Source organism: Podarcis filfolensis (assembly GCF_964270895.1).
Source record: "Podarcis filfolensis genome assembly, chromosome: 5".
NCBI lineage: Eukaryota > Metazoa > Chordata > Lepidosauria > Squamata > Lacertidae > Podarcis > Podarcis filfolensis.
This window is the reverse complement of record NC_139608.1, coordinates 96,393,362-96,413,766: the sequence shown is the minus strand read 5'-3', so window position 1 is coordinate 96,413,766 and position 20,405 is coordinate 96,393,362. Positions and strand designations below refer to the sequence as shown.

The 20,405-nt window shown below is 42.9% G+C and overlaps 1 protein-coding gene across 3 annotated transcripts in view; it reads right to left on the bottom strand.

Annotated features, from left to right (window-relative positions):
* The window catches only part of MPPED1 (metallophosphoesterase domain containing 1), an 84,399-nt gene extending 64,222 nt beyond the window's left edge, over positions 1-20,177 (bottom strand). The window contains exons 1-4 of one of the 3 annotated variants that reach the window (XM_083615993.1): positions 19,614-19,873; positions 17,748-17,908; positions 2,781-2,838; positions 1,224-1,498 (exon numbers count right to left, since the gene is read on the bottom strand). In XM_083615993.1, coding sequence (XP_083472119.1) covers positions 1,224-1,375 — 152 coding nt within the window. In that variant the 5' untranslated portion in view covers positions 1,376-1,498; positions 2,781-2,838; positions 17,748-17,908; positions 19,614-19,873. Of the gene's footprint in view, positions 1-1,223; positions 1,499-2,780; positions 2,839-17,747; positions 17,909-19,613; positions 19,874-20,031 lie in introns of those variants that run through there. The other 2 variants (XM_083615991.1, XM_083615992.1) reach the window with 2 other exon arrangements.
* Between the last annotated feature and the right edge of the window lie 228 nt (positions 20,178-20,405).

The window sequence follows — 20,405 nt, the reverse complement described above, 5'->3', positions numbered from 1 at the left end:
TTTTACCGAAATTAAAATAAACACCAACCCCAACTAAACAATTAACCAACACTAACCCAACAAAACCTAAACAGGGAGAAGACGGAACTACTCAACACCTACTTTGCCTCTGTCTTCACCCAAAAGTGATAACAGAATAAATGATGTAAAGAGGGAACTGCAGCCCAAGATAGGAAAAGAGGTAGTAGGGAAACACCTAGCTACTTTAAATGAATTCGAATCTCCAGGGACTGATGAGCTGCATCCAAGGGTACTAAAGGAGCTTGTGGGTGTAATCTCAGAACCTTTGTCTATGATGTTTGAGAATTATTGGAGAACAGGTGAGGTCCCTGCAGACTTGAGACAGGCAAATGTTGTCCCCATCTTCAAAAGGGGAGGGGGCAGGGGCAGAAGACCCAGGTAATGGGCCAACATAATTCTGTTTGCATGTCAAATGTGCACAGTGTATGTTTGGTTTTTGAAAAACATGACCTATAGTTTTGAACTCATTAAGCCTATTACTACTCCTATCCTGGTCAAGTTACAGTTCACTAACCTAAAGACAAAAAGGATATTGTACTAGTTTTTATTCTTTACCAAAATATATTACAATAATGTCAATACTTCATTTGACTGTTATGGCTAAATATTTTCTTTTCCTTCTGGCTCTCAACTTTATTAGCACTGTTCATTTTGCAGTTATGATCTTCCATGTTACATTAAAAGTAAATCACCCTTCAGAACAATTAACTTTACAGATGTTTTCACGGTACACAAAAAGTCAAAACAAACACATTAATCTAATTACACTTTAAGCACCCTGTGCCTTTCACATACTGTCAGAATCAAAGTAGGATTTGTCATATGGGTGCTCACACTATTTCATTAGTTGCTGCTATTCTTTTGTCAGTGCAGATCTCTTGAATCTCTAGCCAAACAATGAGACTTGTTTTGTTCTTTAAAAGGCTTCATATTAAAATAACTGTTCATATAAGGGTGTGGGGTGGTTACTGACTAAGGGTATAATACAGTACTAAGCTCCTGCAATTGCCTATTGCCATTTTATTAAATATCAAGGTAAAACAACACAGTGTTCCCCCTTGCATCTGTTAATAAAAATACATGTTTCCCCAAAACACTATTCCCTCGATTCCCGCTTTTGACTGGCCCATCAAATACCACATTGACATAGCAATAACCATTCAGAAATCTGTGTATAGCAATAACAGAACTAGAATACTTACATTTGCACATGTGGGGGCTGGAAACGTCCCTGGTTAATGTTGTAGAACGTGAATGCCTGTGTCGGGTTTGAGCTGTACTCATCAACTTCAATTATTAGTCTACTGTGCTGATGCCTTCTAGCTGTCATAATGTGCGACTGGGCAAAAGCCATGCTTGCTCTGTGTGAGGATGGTGATGCTTTTTCAGGGGGTCATCTCCACTATCTTCCTATATGGGCTAAAAATATCCATGTTCGTTCCGTACCTCATCATGCACAACTTTCCCTTCTGAAAACCTAGAAGCAGATTGAGGGGAAATGTAGTTGGCATAAGTGTTTGACAGTTAATCTGCCTGAAATACACTTTATTTAATGTCAGAAGGAGATTTGGGAGAGGAAGATAAATGCTAACAACTTGAACATCTCATTACAAATCTCTCCAACTCAGCAACTTGATGATTTGGGGTGTGTGTGTGTGTGTGTGTGTGTGTGTGTGTGTGTGTTTTAGTGAGTGAGTAAGGAGGAAAGCAAACTTATCAAAGGACACATGGCACAACATGTTCCAATGATAAGGACTTTGAATCACAAATCTACTGAACAATGCAGTAATGCTTAGAAATTGCATGCCAGTTTTAATGTTTTGCAAACACAATTATTTAATTTTAATTCCCCCCTAGTCTAAGCATATTAGTGAAGGTTTATATTATTGCTGCAATCTACTGCATGCCTGTGCGTGAAGAGATTACAACCAAGTGTGTGTTCCAAAGAAATCAGTATAAGGTCTGCTTTCTCCTATGGTTCAATGGCACTCATAAAACCATGAATTACCCAGAGGAATGTTGCAACAGTTATAACTGAACATGCTTTGTTGAATCCAGAAAATGGGTGTCACAAATGTACATTCCTTTAATGATTTTTTTTTCCTCACCGGTAAATATTTTTTACGAATTTTCATGAAATTATTTTTTATGAAGACTGGATCTACCAAACCTAAATTGTGGCTCCCACATCTTTAAAAATATGACAAACAAATAGCACAATAATGACTATCTAAGGTTTGTGCATTTTTGTCTGCTTTTCCATATATTTACTCAAGACTCCACCAAAATAATCCATTTTCAAAACCTGCAGCCTATTGTTTTGCATTGAGATTATCCACTTCCGGTGTATTTAAAAGTATGTTATTACATAGCCTGAGATCTGCAGGTTGAGGTGGAGCATACACACAATTCTGTAAATGTAAATGAACATGTCAATGGAAATAATGCTTTTTTTGCACTTTCCCTTTTGCCAAGTTTCCCTTCGTAAAATCAAACTATATGTAAATTTGGTAGGTTTAAAAAAAAAAAGTTTAACGGCTTGTGGGGGGATTGCAGAAAACTCTGGAAAAATTATGCATGAGCACTAGGTCATGTGCAGCTTCCCCTTTGGATTCTAACCATATCATTGGCATCAGTTTGTTTGTTCACTGTATCAGAATTTTATCACCTCCCAATCTAACATATTTTTAAAATAATTTCATCATTCCAGTCTCAAAATCTCATACTTTTCTCTGCAAGCACCAACAGTGGAAACTTACAGTTTCAAACCACAAATGTTTTCATCATCGCACATTCACACTGTCATTGCTGCACCTCCTGAAAAACACAAAAAATTAACAGAATTAATATCACTGGAATGATCACAGTGATGGTTATGCCCCTCCAAAATAGCACTGACCTACCGGGGGGCAGGGGGGAGAGTTGACAACCTGATTTGAAGGAAAATCACATCTTCTATTTGAAAGAATAAAAACACCAAAAACTGTGTGAAAAAAATGTTCATTGTTTATTTGGACTCAGTTGTAATAAACTGGGAATGGGCAATTTGCTAGCTATATTGAAAACATTATTATAAGTCCAGAAGGCCACATTCAATTTGTGAGACAACAAACCATCATTCATAAAACAGTTTGGAGATGATTATTACTTAAATTATTATCCATGTTTGCTCATAAAATATATATGCTGTAAAAGCAAAATGCATGCTTCATCGTAAGTGCAATATTTTACTCTTGATAAAATAAGTTGTATCAGCCCAATAACATTTTATTTTCTGCATAAAGAAGGGAAACCCTGTAACACAGAAATAGAACCATAGTCTTCAGAAGAAAACTCAAAAAGGATTTACAACATTGCGTATCTTGGGTTTATTTAGCCGATCACATATTTTAAAGTCATTTTGAGTTGTTATAGAATGACAATGTGATTGTTACCTTATTATAGTAGAAAATAGAACCAAAGTGATTATTGTTATATATTTTGTCATTTCTAACCCTTGAGCACACTAATGTATAAAGGTGGTATACAAACTGAAAGTGAAATGAAATGAAATCATGCAATTTATAAACAGAAGCACAGGCAACCATTCCACTTCTGAGAAAAATTCAAAATGCTGGTTTTGACATTTAAAAAAGGTTTTATGGGTTAGTACCATCGTGTATATGCTGGTTCCTTAAAGAGTGAGTCAGCATACTTGTGAGAGTTGAGTCAGAGAGTGGCTCAGCACAATCTAAAGTATAAAGACTCTTGTGTTTGTAGCAAGTTTGCCCTAAGCCCCCGCCTCTTGGCTCGAACGCTGGTGTATTGAATGGGCACTCTGCACATGCCCCAATATTCAGAAGGCGACTCCAATTTAGCTCATGGGAGAAATCAATGTCTTTTTCCCATCCAAGTGAGAATCCAGGCAGGAAAGGGCTTTGGAGGGAGGCATTTTTCCTCCGAAAGACCCCTCCCCATCTCCCCAAATGCCCCTACACTCCAGGAATCTAGTCTGGTTCATTTTAAGCCACAGAGAGGGACAAGCTGCAGGATCAGATCTCTCTGCATCTTTTTCAAAGAAAGACCCAAAGAGGAAATGCCCGCAACACACCTCAGTGACACTTGAGGTTCCCAAATGAAACTGGCAAGGAAAGGTGAGGCAGCAACGCAAACAAATTGGGCCAGGACCTAAGAGGTTTGGACGCGGAGCAGACCCTCCCCATTGTGTGCAGTGTTGCTGAGCAGCTGGTAAATCTGTGCAAATGAGAACCTGAAGTAGGTTCCTGCTTCTCTCTTTCCCTGGCCAGGAGATGGAAGGAGCAATGAATGAAAAGGTGGGGAGAGATTTGGGTGGGGGTTTTTTACAAGGATGGGGAGGGAAGGCTTGCAACTGGGAATTTGGGACTCTGCATAACAAAGTGAGAGGCCATGATGGCTTAAGGGTTTTCATGAAGGTCCTACCTCGCATTTTTGTCGCAGTTGAAAACTATGAAGATGGAGGTTTTGGTAATAAGCACAGCACAATAAGCACTTAGCACTTTTGAGTGAAATTCCCATGAAATGGGCTTAACAGCCCCAGGTTGTGATACTTTCTGATCCAAAAATAGACAATCATAATTTGTTTTGTTAATGTTTTAAGATATGCAAAATGAGAAGGTTTGCAGATATTTACCTAATTTATAAGTAACTTAGTCAAGTGTCTCAAACTAGACGCAAGTTAAACGTCTTGCTGGATTGGAGAAGATTTGCCATATGTTAGTTGTTCTATTGTATCGAAAGACAATTGTAGTTTCTGCCCTCTGCTCAAGGAGAACATAGCTGTAAGAGCCCACATTTGTAGACAGCTTGCAAGTGGAGGGATCTGCAAACCTGTTGGTCTAAACCAGGGATCAGCAAACTTTTTCAGCAGAGGGCTGGTCCACTGTCCCTCAGACCATGTGGTGGGCCAAACTATATTTTGAAGGGGAGAAAATGAACCAACTTCTATGCCCCACAAATAACCCAGAGATGCATTTTAAATAAAAGGGCACATTCTACTCATGTAAAAACACCAGGCAGGCCCCACAAATAACCCAGAGATGCATTTTAAATAAAAGGACACATTCTACTCATGTAAAAACATGTGAATTCCTGGACCGTCCGCGGGCCAGATTTAGAAGGTGATTGGGTCCCGGGCCTTAGTTTGCCTACCCATAGTCTAAACCTTCCTCTCTGTCATTTTTGCCAAAGCACAATAGTAGGCTCACAGGGTTGTAGTTAAAGAAGTCATTAACTGACCCTTCCTCTCCTCGCTCCATGCACACTCCAGATATGTTCTGAGTTTTCCCCCAACCCTCTAGAGAACTTTTGGAGGGCACAGAGGGACAAGGGGAGAGGAGAGTGTTGTGCCGGAAGAAGTACTTGCACTAACAGGATCACTGGATACAACCCTCACAGTCTGTCTTGTTTCAAGACTCTGAGCTCCTTTCCACAAATCATGAATACTGTAAAGTTTTGTTTGATATACATTTAATAATAAAAAGAAAGAGCAAATCCCCTGTACATGGAACTCTGACGTGTGGAGGGATAACTGGAGCACTGGATGCCTCAAGAGGCAAGGAAAACCTCAAGCAGCAGGGCCACAGCCAGGAGTGTTAGAAACCAGTGGCATTGTGAGTGGATGTTCTGAGAGCTTCCACATACGTAATGGCGGCGCGCATAGACGCTGCGGCTTAGTGCTCTCCCTTAGCGTTTTGTTTTGTTTTTATTATTTTTACTTGGTCCGAGTATGTCTGACCGGGCAAGAAAGATTTACAGCAGGCAGGAACTTCTGAAGGTCGGATTACAGTGTGAACAAGCTGTAAGAGCTGATTATTTTCGCCTAGATAACGTTCCGGTGGGAGTAGCCAGGCCGCCGGGCTCTCCATGGATTACTATGCCTCCAGGGAGGAGGCGAAGGCGGCGTAGAGACAGGAGGCAAAGGCGGGGTTGTCGGGCTGGCGTCCTGGTAAGATTACAGAGGAGTCCATCTAAACCACCACTCCCCAGCATATTTCTTGCCAATGTGAGATCTCTTGCCAACAAGATGGATGAATTGAGGTTGCAGGCAGCAAAGAACAGCCTTGTAAAAGATTGCTGCGTTTTATTTGTCATTGAGACATGGCTTCAACCGTCCATACCAGACACAGCTATTCAGTTGGAAGGCTGGGTGGTACATCGTCATGACCGAGGCATGGACTTCGGAAAAACTAGAGGAGGGGGGCTGTGCGTATATGTGAACAAATGCTGGTCCAATAATTCTAAGACTGTGGGCAGTCACTGTTCACCGGATTTGGAATATGTGGCTGTTAAATGTAGACCAGCCTATCTCCCTAGGGAGTTTACAGCTGTTATGTTAACTGGTGTGTACGTGCCACCAGATGCCAATGCCAACTTGGCTTTGGGACGCCTGCAGAGCCTTATCAGCAGCCAGCAAGACAAGTATCCTGAAGCTGTGCACATCATTGCGGGAGACTTCAACCATGTAGAACTTAAAACAGTGCTCCCAACGCTCTATCAGCATGTGAAATGTCCCACAAGAGGGGACAAGACACTAGATAAAGTTTATTCGAATGTAAATCACGGCTATAGGGCTTTACAGCTGCCACACTTGGGCCAGTCCGACCATATGTCTTTGTTCCTGGTACCAGCATATATCCCACTCAGGAAACGGGCTCCCACAATATTAAAATCTGTTAAAATCTGGCCTGAAGGTGCTATTCACCAGCTGCAGGACTGTTTTGAGAGAACTAATTGGGATATTTTCGATCGTTCAGACCTGGAGGAGCACACGGCGGCAGTTCTGTGCTATATCAATCACTGCACAGACACTGTCACAGTAAACAAATCCATCCGGTTTTATCCCAATCAGAAACCCTGGATGAATAGAGAGGTCCAGGGCCTGTTGCGGGAAAGGAACAGGGCTTTCAGGTCAGGCGAGGTGCAGCTTTACAGTGTGGCAAGAGCAAACTTGAAGAGGGGTATTCGACAGGCAAAACGGGATTATAGGCTGAGGATTGAGGATAATTTAAGGAGCAACAACACAAGACAGATGTGGCAGGGGATTCAGCACATTACCAACTACAAACCTAACCTTGGTGCTGTCGACGGTGACCCTTTGCTGGCGGAGGAGCTTAACCTCTTCTTTGCTCGCTTCGAGAAGGAGCCACCTGAGACGCCGGTATTACAGCCACCAGCCCTTAGGGGCCCCTCATTCACGGTAGAGGAGCATGAGGTGAGAAAGGTATTGAGGATGGTGAATCCGAGGAAGGCGGCTGGACCTGATGGCATCACTGGAAAGGTGTTGAAGGGCTGTGCGGATCAGCTGGCGAGGGTCTTTACTAAGATCTTCAACAAGTCCTTACACCAGTCTATTGTCCCACCCTGCCTGAAGTCGTCAACTATTGTCCCTCTGCCCAAAAAATCCACAATCAGTAGTTTGAACGACTACAGACCAGTTGCACTGACTCCAATCATCATGAAGTGTTTTGAGAAACTGGTGCGCCGTCATATTATTTCCTGTCTTCCATCAACTTTTGACAACTACCAGTTTGCATACAGGGCAAATAGATCCACAGAGGACGCTATCACCACCACTCTCCATGCTGCTCTGTCCCATCTGGAGCAGCCGGGGAGTTATGTGAGGCTGCTGTTTGTGGATTTTAGCTCAGCTTTTAACACTATTCTCCCCCATAGACTGGTGTCCAAGCTAGAGGCGATTGGACTCTCCAACTCCACCTGTCTCTGGGTTTTGGATTTTTTGTCAGAACGTTCTCAGAGGGTTAGAGTAGGGTCACATATGTCCACAGCCCTTAGCCTTAACACCGGCTCACCACAGGGTTGTGTGTTGAGTCCCCTGCTCTATGCTCTCTATACGTATGACTGTACAGCCATCTATTCCAGCAACAAAATCATCAAGTTTGCTGATGACACTACGGTGGTAGGGCTCATTTCAGGAGGGGATGAGTCCGCCTATCGGGACGAGGTGGAGCGGCTCTGTGTTTGGTGTGGAGAGAACAATCTGGCTCTTAATACGGCTAAGACCAAGGAATTAGTGGTGGATTACAGGAAAAAAAAGGCGGACATTCAGCCCTTGTATATCAATGGGGAACGGGTGGAGAGGGTGGCGGAATTCAGGTTTTTGGGAGTAACTATCGATCAGGGCATGACTTGGAGCGCAAATACCACTGCTCTGGTGAAGAAGGCCCAGCAGAGAATTTATTTCCTCAGACTTTTAAAGAAGAACAATCTGAGTGAGAGACTGCTGGTGTCCTTCTACCGAGGCTCCATAGAGAGCATTCTTACATACTGTATTTGTGCTTGGTTCTCCAGTTGTACAGCTAGGGAGAGGAAGGTGCTCCAGAAGGTCATAACCACAGCACAAAGGATTATTGGTCAACCTCTCCCATCCTTGGAAGAATTGTACGGTTCCCGTTGTCTTAGGAAAGCAAACAACATCCTGCAGGATTCATCTCACCCGGGATACAGTCTGTTTGCACTACTGCCGTCTGGCAGGAGATATAGAAACATCAAGTCAAGGACAAATAGACTGAAAAACAGTTTCTACCCGAGAGCTGTGGCCCTTTTGAATGCTGTAACTCGATAGTGTGACTTGGGAGATTGATGGGTGTGGGTGTGGGTGTGGCTGGAATGTGGTTTGTGGGTTGTTGTTGTTGTTTTGCTTTTGTTGTTTTTAAGGGATGGCATCCAATTTCGTTGCACTTGTGCAATGTTGCACGTGTGTAATGACAATAAAGAATCTATCTATCTATCTATCTTGCTTTCTGCACTAAAAGGACTAATACAACTATCTGTGGCATGTAAAATCAGCTGTAGTTTTTAGCCTGGTGTGACCTTTCAGAGGCAATACATTATTATTTTATGCACCTTAATAAAGAAATCTCATTCTATGAGATGAATAGGTGTTTATAGGTTTTTGCTTTTTTTGCTGAAGAATATTTATTCTTCACTCTAACATATTCCATCATTGTTGACATGTCTACAAAAAGTAATTCCATCTTTTGCATTTTGCCATTTTTCAATCACATTTTAGTTGCTCTTTTTATTTACAGATAAGGCAATATTTCTCTGAACTCTTTCTTCCTGATTTCCATTTTTCTAACTCTTTGCTTCTGCTTTCATAATGTCTCTCTTTCCACTATCTACTGTTCCCTGTTCAACTTTTGCTATACCTACGCAGTGTATTTCACAAACCCCAGAGATACACCCCCATAGTGATTACCTCTTATAACTGCAAACTAATATTGAAACAAAAAACTGCTCACATACAGCATAATATTTATAATGAAGGTTGGAAATACATAATAATAACAAGAGAGAAGGTGGAATTTAAGAGGTTAAAGTGTGAAGAAGACAAGTGCATTTTCATATGAGATTTGCAAATCTATAACATGCTGATGATGCAAGGATAAATTGAATGTTAGGGGGAGATAGGAATGAATTGATATCCAGTGGGAAAAGATGCTATAAGCAGATGGGTAAAAGTAAAAGTATTTCATAAAATTATTAATCATTCAAGGGCTAAGCTACATATGCACCAGAGATGTCTGAATGCACCTTTGTCTTTTGACATTTTCTTCATACAGAAATGCTGGAGGCCTAATCTAATCAGTACTACAGAGGGAGCAGATTTACCACCATCCCTCCCTGAGGCTATTTGGAATTGACACATATATGGTTTTCCTAGCAGTAGAGGCAGATTTCTGGCAGCACAAATGGTTCCCCAACCCAGAGCGCAGGAGGCAAGGGGGCACCTCCTGGCTTCCTTTCCAAAGTCTAGTAAGTGCTGGGCTTTGGGAAGGAGGTGTGACAGGAACCTAGAGTCCCCCCCTCCCTCCCCCGACTCCTTCCCAAAGCCTAGTTAGCACTTGCCCAACTTTGGGAAGGCAGCGGGATGTCAAATTTTGGCGTCACACAGAGAGCCATATTACCAAGGTCCACCTCTGCTAAAACGGGGGCGGGGGGGGCTGACCTTCTTGGACGTGGAAGGGTTAAATTCTCACTTCCCTTGTGCTGCAGCCCCTGCACATATTGGAACTCTCCAGACAATTTAAAAAGTGAGAGAGATGGAGGAGCACCTGACATCTCATCTGCTTCTGAGTAAGATAGCCAGGTTTCTACCTTCTGAAGCCTGTTCACAGTTCATCTGTGTGTGCTTCCCAGTGCTCTTCTATTTGGCCTGTATACTGAGCCTCATACAGATTTGCTTACATGCAGCTTACATGGTGAGCCACTTCCCATTAACCTTTCATTCATCCTACACTTTCCAGTGCATTTCCCTGTGACCTCCCTAACTACAGAAAGTCTGCATTTATATATATATGTTGATTTGCTCCACTGAGGTGCCCTAGCACTTTAACCCACTTTGATTGTGAAAACCTAAATTTGCACAAACCTTGCTTGACAACAGAGAATACCTATGCAATGAAGCACTTTGCTAGAACTGCTGCTTGCTGAGTTCCACTTAGTTCCTCACTCAAACATAGGCACATCACTTATTGTTTCTCAGCGGCAGTGACACTTCCAGGAACCCAGCATCTAGGACCACCTCTGCCTAGATGCTGGAGTAAAGGAGGTACTAGAGTTTAAAAGCTTGGGATTTCTATTACCTAATACAGAGGTTTTCAACCTTTTTGGGTCCATGGGTCCCTTGACCAACTACAGTACATTCTTTCTGCGGCACCCATGTGGGGCTCAGAAGCCCAGTTAGGTCACCCTTGCCTGCAGAGCTGGCAGCCTCTCACCCTTTTTCAAACACCCTCCCTTGTGAAGTGTTCCCTCTCTGAGCTGCCCCTCTCCTGCCCCAAAGAGAGGTGCCTCCTCACACTGCCCCACAGGGGCCTGGCACTTGTCTGTCCATTCCCAACAATGAGGGCTGGTGGACTGGCAGGCTGGGCTCCCTCACCCACTTGCTTGCTTACTCCAAGGATGCCTCAGCTCCTGGAAACCAGCACCCCCTGGCCAGCCCCAGAGACACCATTCACATGGGGAGCTTATAGCCAGGGCTGCTGCAACAAACAGCTGTGCAAGTCTTGGGGAGGCAGAGATGCAAGAGGGCATCAGAGGGAGGAAGGGAGGGAAGGAAGGAAAAAGGGACAGAGGCCAGGGTTGCCCATGGCACCCCTGACCATTATTCAAGGCACACTGGTTGAAAACCACTGACCAAATCAGTAACTTTCCACCAATTTATGGAACTGACATCAATACTAGCATGAACTGACATTTAGGCATATGCAGTCTGAAGTCAATGATGTGCGTAAATACTGGCAGAACTGAGAACCCTGAAATAACGGTCTTAGTTGAAAATGTAAATGAATGAACCTTTTTCAAAAGTGTAATTTTAAGTTGAAACTGTGCCTAGCATGGAAATATGCACTTACAAGCCAACTCATTAAAATTTGACTGCATTATATATCTGCCATTACTGTCAATGGGAGTTAAACAAGCATCTTGAAAGGAGAACCAAATCCTTTGGGACACTTTAAACTGCAATCTATAGTGATTTCTCACTTTCTCTCTCCACTCCCATAACTTTCTTGAAGACAGCACAATTATGGATTAGTATTCAAAACCAAAAAACCTAAGCCTATTTCTAACTAGAAGTAAACATGAAACATTTCTAAACCACTTTGGTTTTTGAGCAGTTTATTTATATAATGGTCAATTACAACTAAGTGCACTTCCAGATTTGTAGGACTAGTCACTAAAAGGCAAGAGGCTATCAGACAGAAAATCTCCTGAGTGTCCTGCATCCATACTTGCAAGAAGGAATAAGTCTGTGATTGCCTGGGTCAGTGGAGCCTGTTGCAGATCAGCTAAAATGATATTGCAGCAGTGACCAGTTCAACCACAAAGTAAAACTGAGGAAACTGAGGAAAAATTAAATGGGCTTGCAGAGAACTAGGCATTGAGACTGCAGGGGACAGGACAGAAATTCAGAGAGGCCAAAGGACCACAAGACAAACACAAGTACCAAAGAGAGATTTATATAAGTGTTTATATGCTAATGCTAGACACCTCCAAGCAGGAGTGCTTTGTCTTGGAGGATGGCATTGATATAGTAGGCATAATAGAAACCTGGTGGAATGGAAAGAACCAGTGGGGCGTTGTTATCTCTGGATATAATGTCTACAGGAAGCAAAAAGAAGGGTGTACCTAAGGTTGTGTCGCTCTGAACGTCACAGACAGCATTGAATCCCGCTAGCTAGAAATCCCAAAAGTGACAAATACTTCTATAGAATCATTGTGGGTGGTGATACTGGGCCCCGGGGGTCCAGGGAGATCTTGAGATAAATGAAATCAAGCATCAAAAGAGGACACATTGTAGTAATGAGTGGCTGAAACTACCCTCACACAGACTGGCTGCATATATGCTCCAGTCATGACAAGGAGGTAAAATTTCTAGAGACCTTAAATGACTGTAGCCTAGAACAGTTGGTGATGGAACCAACCAGAGGGGTGGCAACCTTGGACCTAATTTTGAGAGGCACCCAGCACCTGATGTGAGATGTATGTGTTGTTGAGCCATTTGGGAGCAGTGACCATGGTGCTATTAAATTAAATATACATGTAAATGATCAATTGCTAAGAATATCCAACACAGTGCATTTGATTTCAAAAGAGGAAACTCCCCCAAATGAAGAGAAAGTTGGTAAATAGGAAGTTGAAAGGCAAAGTCAAGAGGGTCAAAGCACTTCAAAATATTTGCGAGTTGTTTAAAAACAGAGTATTAGAAACTCAACTGGAGTGTATACCGCAGATCAAGAAAGGTACCATGAGGGTCAAGAGAACACCAGTGTGGTTAATGAGCAGAGTTGGAATGGACCCCAAGGGTCATCTAGTCCAACCCCCTGCAATGCAGGAATCACAGCTAAAGCGTCCATGACAGATGGCCATCCAAGCTCTGCTTAAAAACCTCCAAGGAAGGACAGTCAAAGCAGCTTTTAGAGGCTTTCTTCAAAAAACTGAAGGCTTGTCCCAAAAAAGGAAACAAGAACACAAACTTGGGGTGGGGAGGTTCAAGCAGGCAGTAAGGAATGCTAAAATAGAATTTGAAGAACACATGGCTAAAAATGTTAAGTCCAACTAAAAATGTTAAGTCCAGCTAAGGGAGCTGGGCATGTTTAGCCTGGAGAAGAGGAGGTTAAGGGGTGACATGATAGCCATGTTCAAATATATAAAAGGATGTCACATAGAGGAGGGAGAAAGGTTGTTTTCTGCTGCTCCAGAGAAGCGGACACGGAGCAATGGTTCCAAACTACAAGAAAGAAGATTCCACCTAAACATTAGGAAGAACTTCCTGACAGTAAGAGCTGTTCGACAGTGGAATTTGCTGCCAAGGAGTGTGGTGGAGTCTCCTTCTTTGGAGGTCTTTAAGCAGAGGCTTGACAGCCATATGTCAGGAGTGCTCTGATGGTGTTTCCTGCTTGGCAGGGGGTTGGACTCGATGGCCCTTGTGGTCTCTTCCAACTCTATGATTCTATGAACAACAGGAAGTCCTTTGAATATATTAATAGCAGGAAGTAGCAAGGAGACAGTTGGACCCTTGGATGATAAAGGAGTCAAAGGAGTGCTAAAGAATGATAGGGGTTGAGGAGAAGCTGAATGAATACTTTGCATCTGTCTTCATGATAGAAGATATAGGGCAGGTCCCTGTGCCTGAACTAACCTTTGCAGGAGGTGAGTTTGTAAAACGAAGGGAGATAGTGGTGATGAGAGATGAGGGTCTAGGACAAATAAACAAAACAAAAATGGAGAAATCACTGGGTCCAGATGGAATCCAACTGAGAGTACTCATGTGAAAATGCTGATCTTCTAACAAAAATATGTAACTTGTCTCTCAGAGCAGCATCCATACCCAAGGACTAGAAAGTACCCAAGGCAACATGTTTTTTAAAACATAGATCCAGCAGAGATCCTGCAAATTACAGGCTGGTTAGCTGAATGCCCCCAGAAAACTGGTGGAAAGTATTGTTAAAGATAAAATAACCAAGCACACTGGGGAACAAGCCTAACTGAAGCAGAGCCAGCCTAGCTTCTGCAAATGGAAGGTTTGTCTCATAAACCTGATAAAGTTCTTTGAAAGTGTCAACAAGTGTACAGATAGAGGTGATCCAGCTGACATAGTGTACTTGGACTTTTGAAAAGCTTTGGACAAAGTATCCCACCAAAGACTCCTTAGTAGGTTTAGCAGTCACTGAATACAAGGATAGGTCCTCTTGTGGATCAGGAGTTGGTTAAGAAATGCATAACCAAAAAAGAGGACAAACAAGGACATGTTACCATAAACTCTGCAGATGCTGATCTAAATGTATAGATGCAAATTCAGACTCAACAACTAGAAACACATCTCATCATAGAAGAGAGGACAGTGATCAGGTTCCTTGTGAGTCTTCTCAGTCTACTGCCCAGGTATTGTTGAAGAGCCATCCAGTTGGTGTTGGTAAGCCCCCTTCTCTATTGGAGTTGGACACAGTCCTTCAAATAGAGGACTGTCCACTATTAAAGAAGACACATGGACAGACATCCTGGTCCCTTTCCTCAAAGCTCTCTTCCCTTGCATGTTTCCTTACCATCCCATGCCTTAATTTTCTCTGTTAACATTTCTGTGGCACCATCACTTGTCTCTAGGAGTAATTTAATGAAGAGTAGCCTCACCTCCCTGTCTTCTCACTTCTCATTTCTGATCCTTCATATACTAACATCTCTCCTTATTTTTCCTTATGAAGCATTCCCTTCCCCTACTTCTGTTTTGCTTTTCCCCCAGGAAATTCCATTTGAGTGCAGCATGTATGAACACCTGTGACTGTACATAAATTGTCGCTCACTCTTATCCAAGTCCTTGTCTAACATATATATAGGATAGGAACAATCTATCTTCATTTTATATCTGTAAAATGAGACGGGCTCCAAATCTAATTAAGTCCATAAATAAAGAATTGTAGACAAGAAGGATAACATTTTCTTGGTAAGTTCTTATAAATCAGACTAATTCCATGCAAAATGTAAGAGGAAAACAAAGGAACTGTTCATTTACAGGAAAATTAGGACTCACAGTGAAAGACTAATTATATTTGTCAGTGTTCTGCATCAAAATGACACCTGACCATCTATTTATTTAATGACTCCAAATCCAGATATTAAATGTTTTTCCATGATTTACTTTCTACAATGATCAAATTGTGATATAGTAAAAATGGTTTTCCTTTACCGTGCTAGACTTTTTAAATTTGTTACAACTCAAAATGTAGCCTGATTTTAAGAACAATTCATTTGCTTGCTGCCAGTTAATTACCTAACAAATTTAACAGGATTTTTTTTTTTAAAAAGAAAACATTCACTCTTTAATTAGTTTCTAAAACTAATGGAGAAAAATGATTCTTATGTTACATTAGTCATTTTATTTAAAAGCATTTATAAAGGGAAGTTTAAACAAAAAAGGAATGATGCTGTTGCATGTATGCCTTGTATAACACAAGAAATGATGCAGGTTTCCAGAAATCTATTCACAAATCTTTGTTGCAAAAGCAACAAATGATCCTTTGGCACCTGACAAGGTGGGCTGTAATCCAAAAAAGCTTAAGCCACTATTATTATTATTATTATTATTATTATTATTATTATTATTATTATTATAGCATTTCAAGTGCTACAGGTCTCTTAGTTTTCAATCAATCAGAAAGAAACATAGGCATATGTTATAACCTATAATTTTAAAAAATCTTCATCCTCTCCTTAATAATGAAACAATACCAATGAGTTAAAGTGCAAATCATTTAGGTTGTAATTCTACACATGAGAGTTAGGGTACCCTCCCCCCCCCCCGACAAAAAAAATGGTTTGTAAGGCCTTTGGACAGGAGCTTTATAATTTTTGAACAATGAACTTTTACACTGTTGGTATTAGTTAAATGTGAAATAGTGGAATTTAAAATTATAAAAATGCAGTAATTACATCTGCTGTCTGGCTTGGTACTATCACTAGAAACTAAGTCAGTGATTTTTGTGACCAATTCGTTTAAGGATTTATGTTTAGAAAATTCAGGCAAAAATATTCACGTATAAATAAATTCATAGTGAATTTGTTTTCTGTTTTTCCTTTTTATTATGTATTTTGTTGTATGTATTTTGTGAACTGCCCTGAAATCAACAGCAATATACAATTTTAATATGTATGAAGAGCAATATACAAATTTAATAAATAAATTAAACAAAAACAAAAGTTAATAGCACTCCTAGCAAAACAGAAGAAAAAGCGCCTTCTACTTTCAGTGGAAAGGAACATCCAAACATAAAAAACTAGCTTGCAGCTTCCAAATGCCTTGTGACACTCAAGTCTCACACTTTTTCAGCCCCATAGTCCCCACACAAATAAATCCCAGAGCACTCCAATCCCACCCCTACACACCAATTCTGGATCCAAATCTGTTCCCCTTTGCTGTCTTCGGTCACTGACCCCTTTTAACCCTTACCACACTATTAACACACCCCTTAACACACCTCCACAACACACAGTACTGCCTTTCTGTTTCCTAAAGTAAGGCACCAATGGATCTGACATGGCTCTCCATATCACTTCTAGAAGGGTTATTCATCACTATTTCTAATGTATAACCTAAATCTCTTAACCCATCGTTTAATCAATTTATTTGTTATCTATCTTCTGTGAGCAGGCGTAGGGAGGGGGAAAACAGCTTAAAGCTGCCAGCCATAGTGCCACCTTTTTTTCCCTTCTTCTCTCCTACACACCTAATGTAAGGACAAAGAGAGAGTAGGAGGACTTCATTACTAGGGGTAGATGGTTTTACACTCAAATTTTCATTAACGTGTTTATGATGCAGAAAGGAAATACTGTATTCCACATCCTCAATCAACCAACCCCTTCCAAATCCAAACTGAAAATGGTGACATATTTAATATGATGCCAGCATAGCAGGCAAGGTTTTCAAGGGAAGGTGATCTTATACTGAAAATGGCCTTCCATTGCAAGACTGTTGGAACAAGATTTGCGGTATTATAATCAAATTAAGTAATTAAACTGCAGATGATGGTGGTAATGGTTAATTGTTATGCTTCAGGTAAGCCACTAGACATAAGATCTTACAAAACATGCGATCAGTAGGACCCTTTCCAGGCACATCACAATCTAAACAAGGATGACACTGGTATTCATGTACTCTATTATAAAAAGTAATTAACTCTCCCTTGTGAATAGCAACATCCCCTGGAAGTTTTTGCCTCATCTACTAAAGATGGTCGGACTGAAATTGTTTAGGTAAAACAATGCAAATGAGGTCTGTGAACTTCCTGGACTGTCTGAAGTGAACAATTATTTCCATAACTTCTGTGAGTATTATTTGTTATAGCTTGCCTATAAAAAAACCTGCAACATAAAGGTTGTTCAACAAAACCATAATATGCTGCTTCTCATAAGTGGCCCAGAAACTTAAGCTGTGTACACACAATACATTTAAAGCATGCCCCTCCCTCCCCCAATTATCATGGGAACTGTAGTCTGTTAAGGGCCCTGGGAAACTGGGGTAAACCAGTTTCCAGGATATACAACCCCGATATCTATAGATGATAGGAGGACTGTAACAACTATTGGCCATCTTTACACTGAGACCAACAACACCTCCAATATAACAAGCAGGCATAAACCATAGAAATAAACATTAACACTACTATAAATGAACAAGCTAAAGATTTTACCTTTAAGATTGGATCACATTATTATTGTAAAACTGAATTCCTAATTCAGAAAAGCAGCTAAAGGTATTGGTATCAATTATGAGATAGATTCCTCAGTCACACTAGATAGAACATTGCTTACAAGATGTCAAAAATCCTAGCAATCATATCACTTCCTAAACCTTAAGAGGGAGAAAAGGAGAGAGAGTGTTCATAAATATGCACTGCACTAACTTATATATGCATACAATATACATTCCCTGCAGGTAGAAATTTTAAGGTTGCAATTTAATAAAAATTGCCTATCATGTGAGATAATGAAATAAACCTTGAGATGACAGTTTAAACATATCATTACGACTCCATGGATAAATTACTGCCTAGCATATACCTGCTTTTTGCCATACTTAACGGCATATGGGATCACACTTAATAAGATTTCGAGAAAATACATTTATTAAGGCGAAAGCATTTTAAACACAGTATGAATTTAAGTGTCCAAATTTTACATGTCCAAAAACATTAAACTATTGTTGTTACTGTTGTTGTTTTTGTTTTTCCAGGTCCATTACATCCTACTGTTCTCTTTCAGATTCTTAAACTCCTATATAGTTTCTCCAGTATTTTTCCCAAAGGAATTATCAATGGCCCGCTACCTTGAACATACATACATACATACATACATATCACTGTGCTTTACTAGAAGGAACTTTCAAAATTTAATACCCTCAATTTCATTGACAGATGTGCGGGAACAATAGTCTGTTACACCATGGGCTAGTGACTTTTGCTACATCCAACATTAACTAACATACTGGGACATAACAATTATGCTTCAAGCAGACACCAGTGCTTCCGCAGGGTGAAGGCAATGAATTCACTTACTGATCCCAAACAGAAAAACAATGCTTTAGGTTACTAGCCACTGACATGACTTCAATTTTTGTTTTATTACTACCACTGACAAAGTAAGATGTAGGGCAGAGGACACAAGTTGTCCAGTAGAAATCCATTGAGCGGTGCTCTAACCCAAACTCCAAGACCCCAACGCAGCTGAAGTTAGTCCTGTGGCAGAGAGCTTCACGCAATACAGTGGCATTTACTTCTGAGCAAACAGGACTTGACCTGCGAACCCCCTTGAATGACATTTAACTTCTCGCGTTGGTGTCAGCAGGATACAGAGACCAACCTTATGCACATTTTACCCGGAAGAAACACTTGAGGATTTCAGCGAGCATCCCTGATAAGCCTTGCCGGGGCTGCAGGATGATCCGGGTTGGAGCCGGTTTCCAATGAATTATTTAAACATTTCCAATTTTATTACTATTATTAAAGGGGGAAGAAAAAGCCAAGCATATGCGCAGGAACGAAAAAGTGCCGGGTTTGGAGGGAGCAGGTGCTTCCGAGGATTTAGGGACCGCTTTGCAGAGTGACCCCTTGCAAAGTCGCCCGCGGACAAGATGCAGGAGGCTCTTAAGAAATTGGGGGGAGGAGGAGGAGGAGGAGGAGGAGATGCTCCGGGAAAGAGCCGAGCGGCGGAGGCAGAGCGGCAGGAGCGCGGCGGAGGGACGGGGGAGCCCGCCTGGCCGAGGTCGGCGTCCTGCAGCCCCCAGCCCTGCAATGCCTCCCTCGCCCGGAGGAGCCTCCGCGGGAACTCGGCAAACTCCGGACTAACTTCCCTGCTTCGCGGCGGCGGAGAGGGAGACCCCGCCGCCCCGTCTCCTCCTCCCGCTCCGCTTTGTTCGGAGCCCCGAAGCAGCCGGGAAGAAGGATCTAGAAGCGGAAGGCAGGAGCCGCAGACACGCGAACACACACACACGCGCGCGCACACACACACGAGCCGGGCGAGGGAGACGCGTGACAGGCAGAGCGCGGCGGGTCGCTTACCTTCTTCCGAGACGAGGCGGAGGAGGAACCTGGAAAAACAACAAAGCCCGCGAAAGCCCTCGGCGGGGAGGAAGGGGAAGGAGAGAAGAAGCCCAGGGGCTTCCCAGAAGAAGAAGAAGCAGCCGCCGCCGCCGCGCTCTCGCTCGCTCCCTCTCTCGCCTGCCTCGCCCGCGTGAGGGAAGCGGCCCCCATCGCGGCTTCGGCGGGGCGGGCGGGAGAACCGCCTCCCCGGCAGGCAGGCAGAGGCAGGCCGGCCCTCCTCCTCCTCCTCCTCCTTGGGCAGGGGGTGCCCGCCTCGCCCCCCGCGCCAATGGCAGGGTGGCTCCCTCAGCGCCCGCCCGCCCGCCCGCCTCTCTCTCTGTCCCGCCAAGGCGTCTCCTCCCTTCGCCGCTTCACCTCCTCTCCCGCCAAGACTCACTTCTCCTCACGGAGCCCGGCTCTGCCTCTCGCTCCTCTTCTTCTTCTTCCTCCTCTTCCTCCTCCTCCTTTTAAAGCGCGCAGCCATCTCTGGCAACGGGGCTCCCGGTCTCCCCTCCCCCTTCGCCCCCACCTCTTCCTGGGGGGCCCGGGCGCCTCGCCACCCCCGAGAGAGAGCCCCGTTGCCGCCGCCGCCGGCTCAGCCCCCTCAGAGACGCGCCTCCGGGCGCCTCCTTCCCTCGCTCGCTCGCTCGCTCCCCGGCCTGAGGAGAAAGAGCGGGGGGGGGGGGCGACGACCACTCCGAGGGGCGCAGTGGGGGCCGCCCTCGCCCACCGACCCCCTCTGGGTCGCCGTCTCCTCAGCCGCGGCGCCAC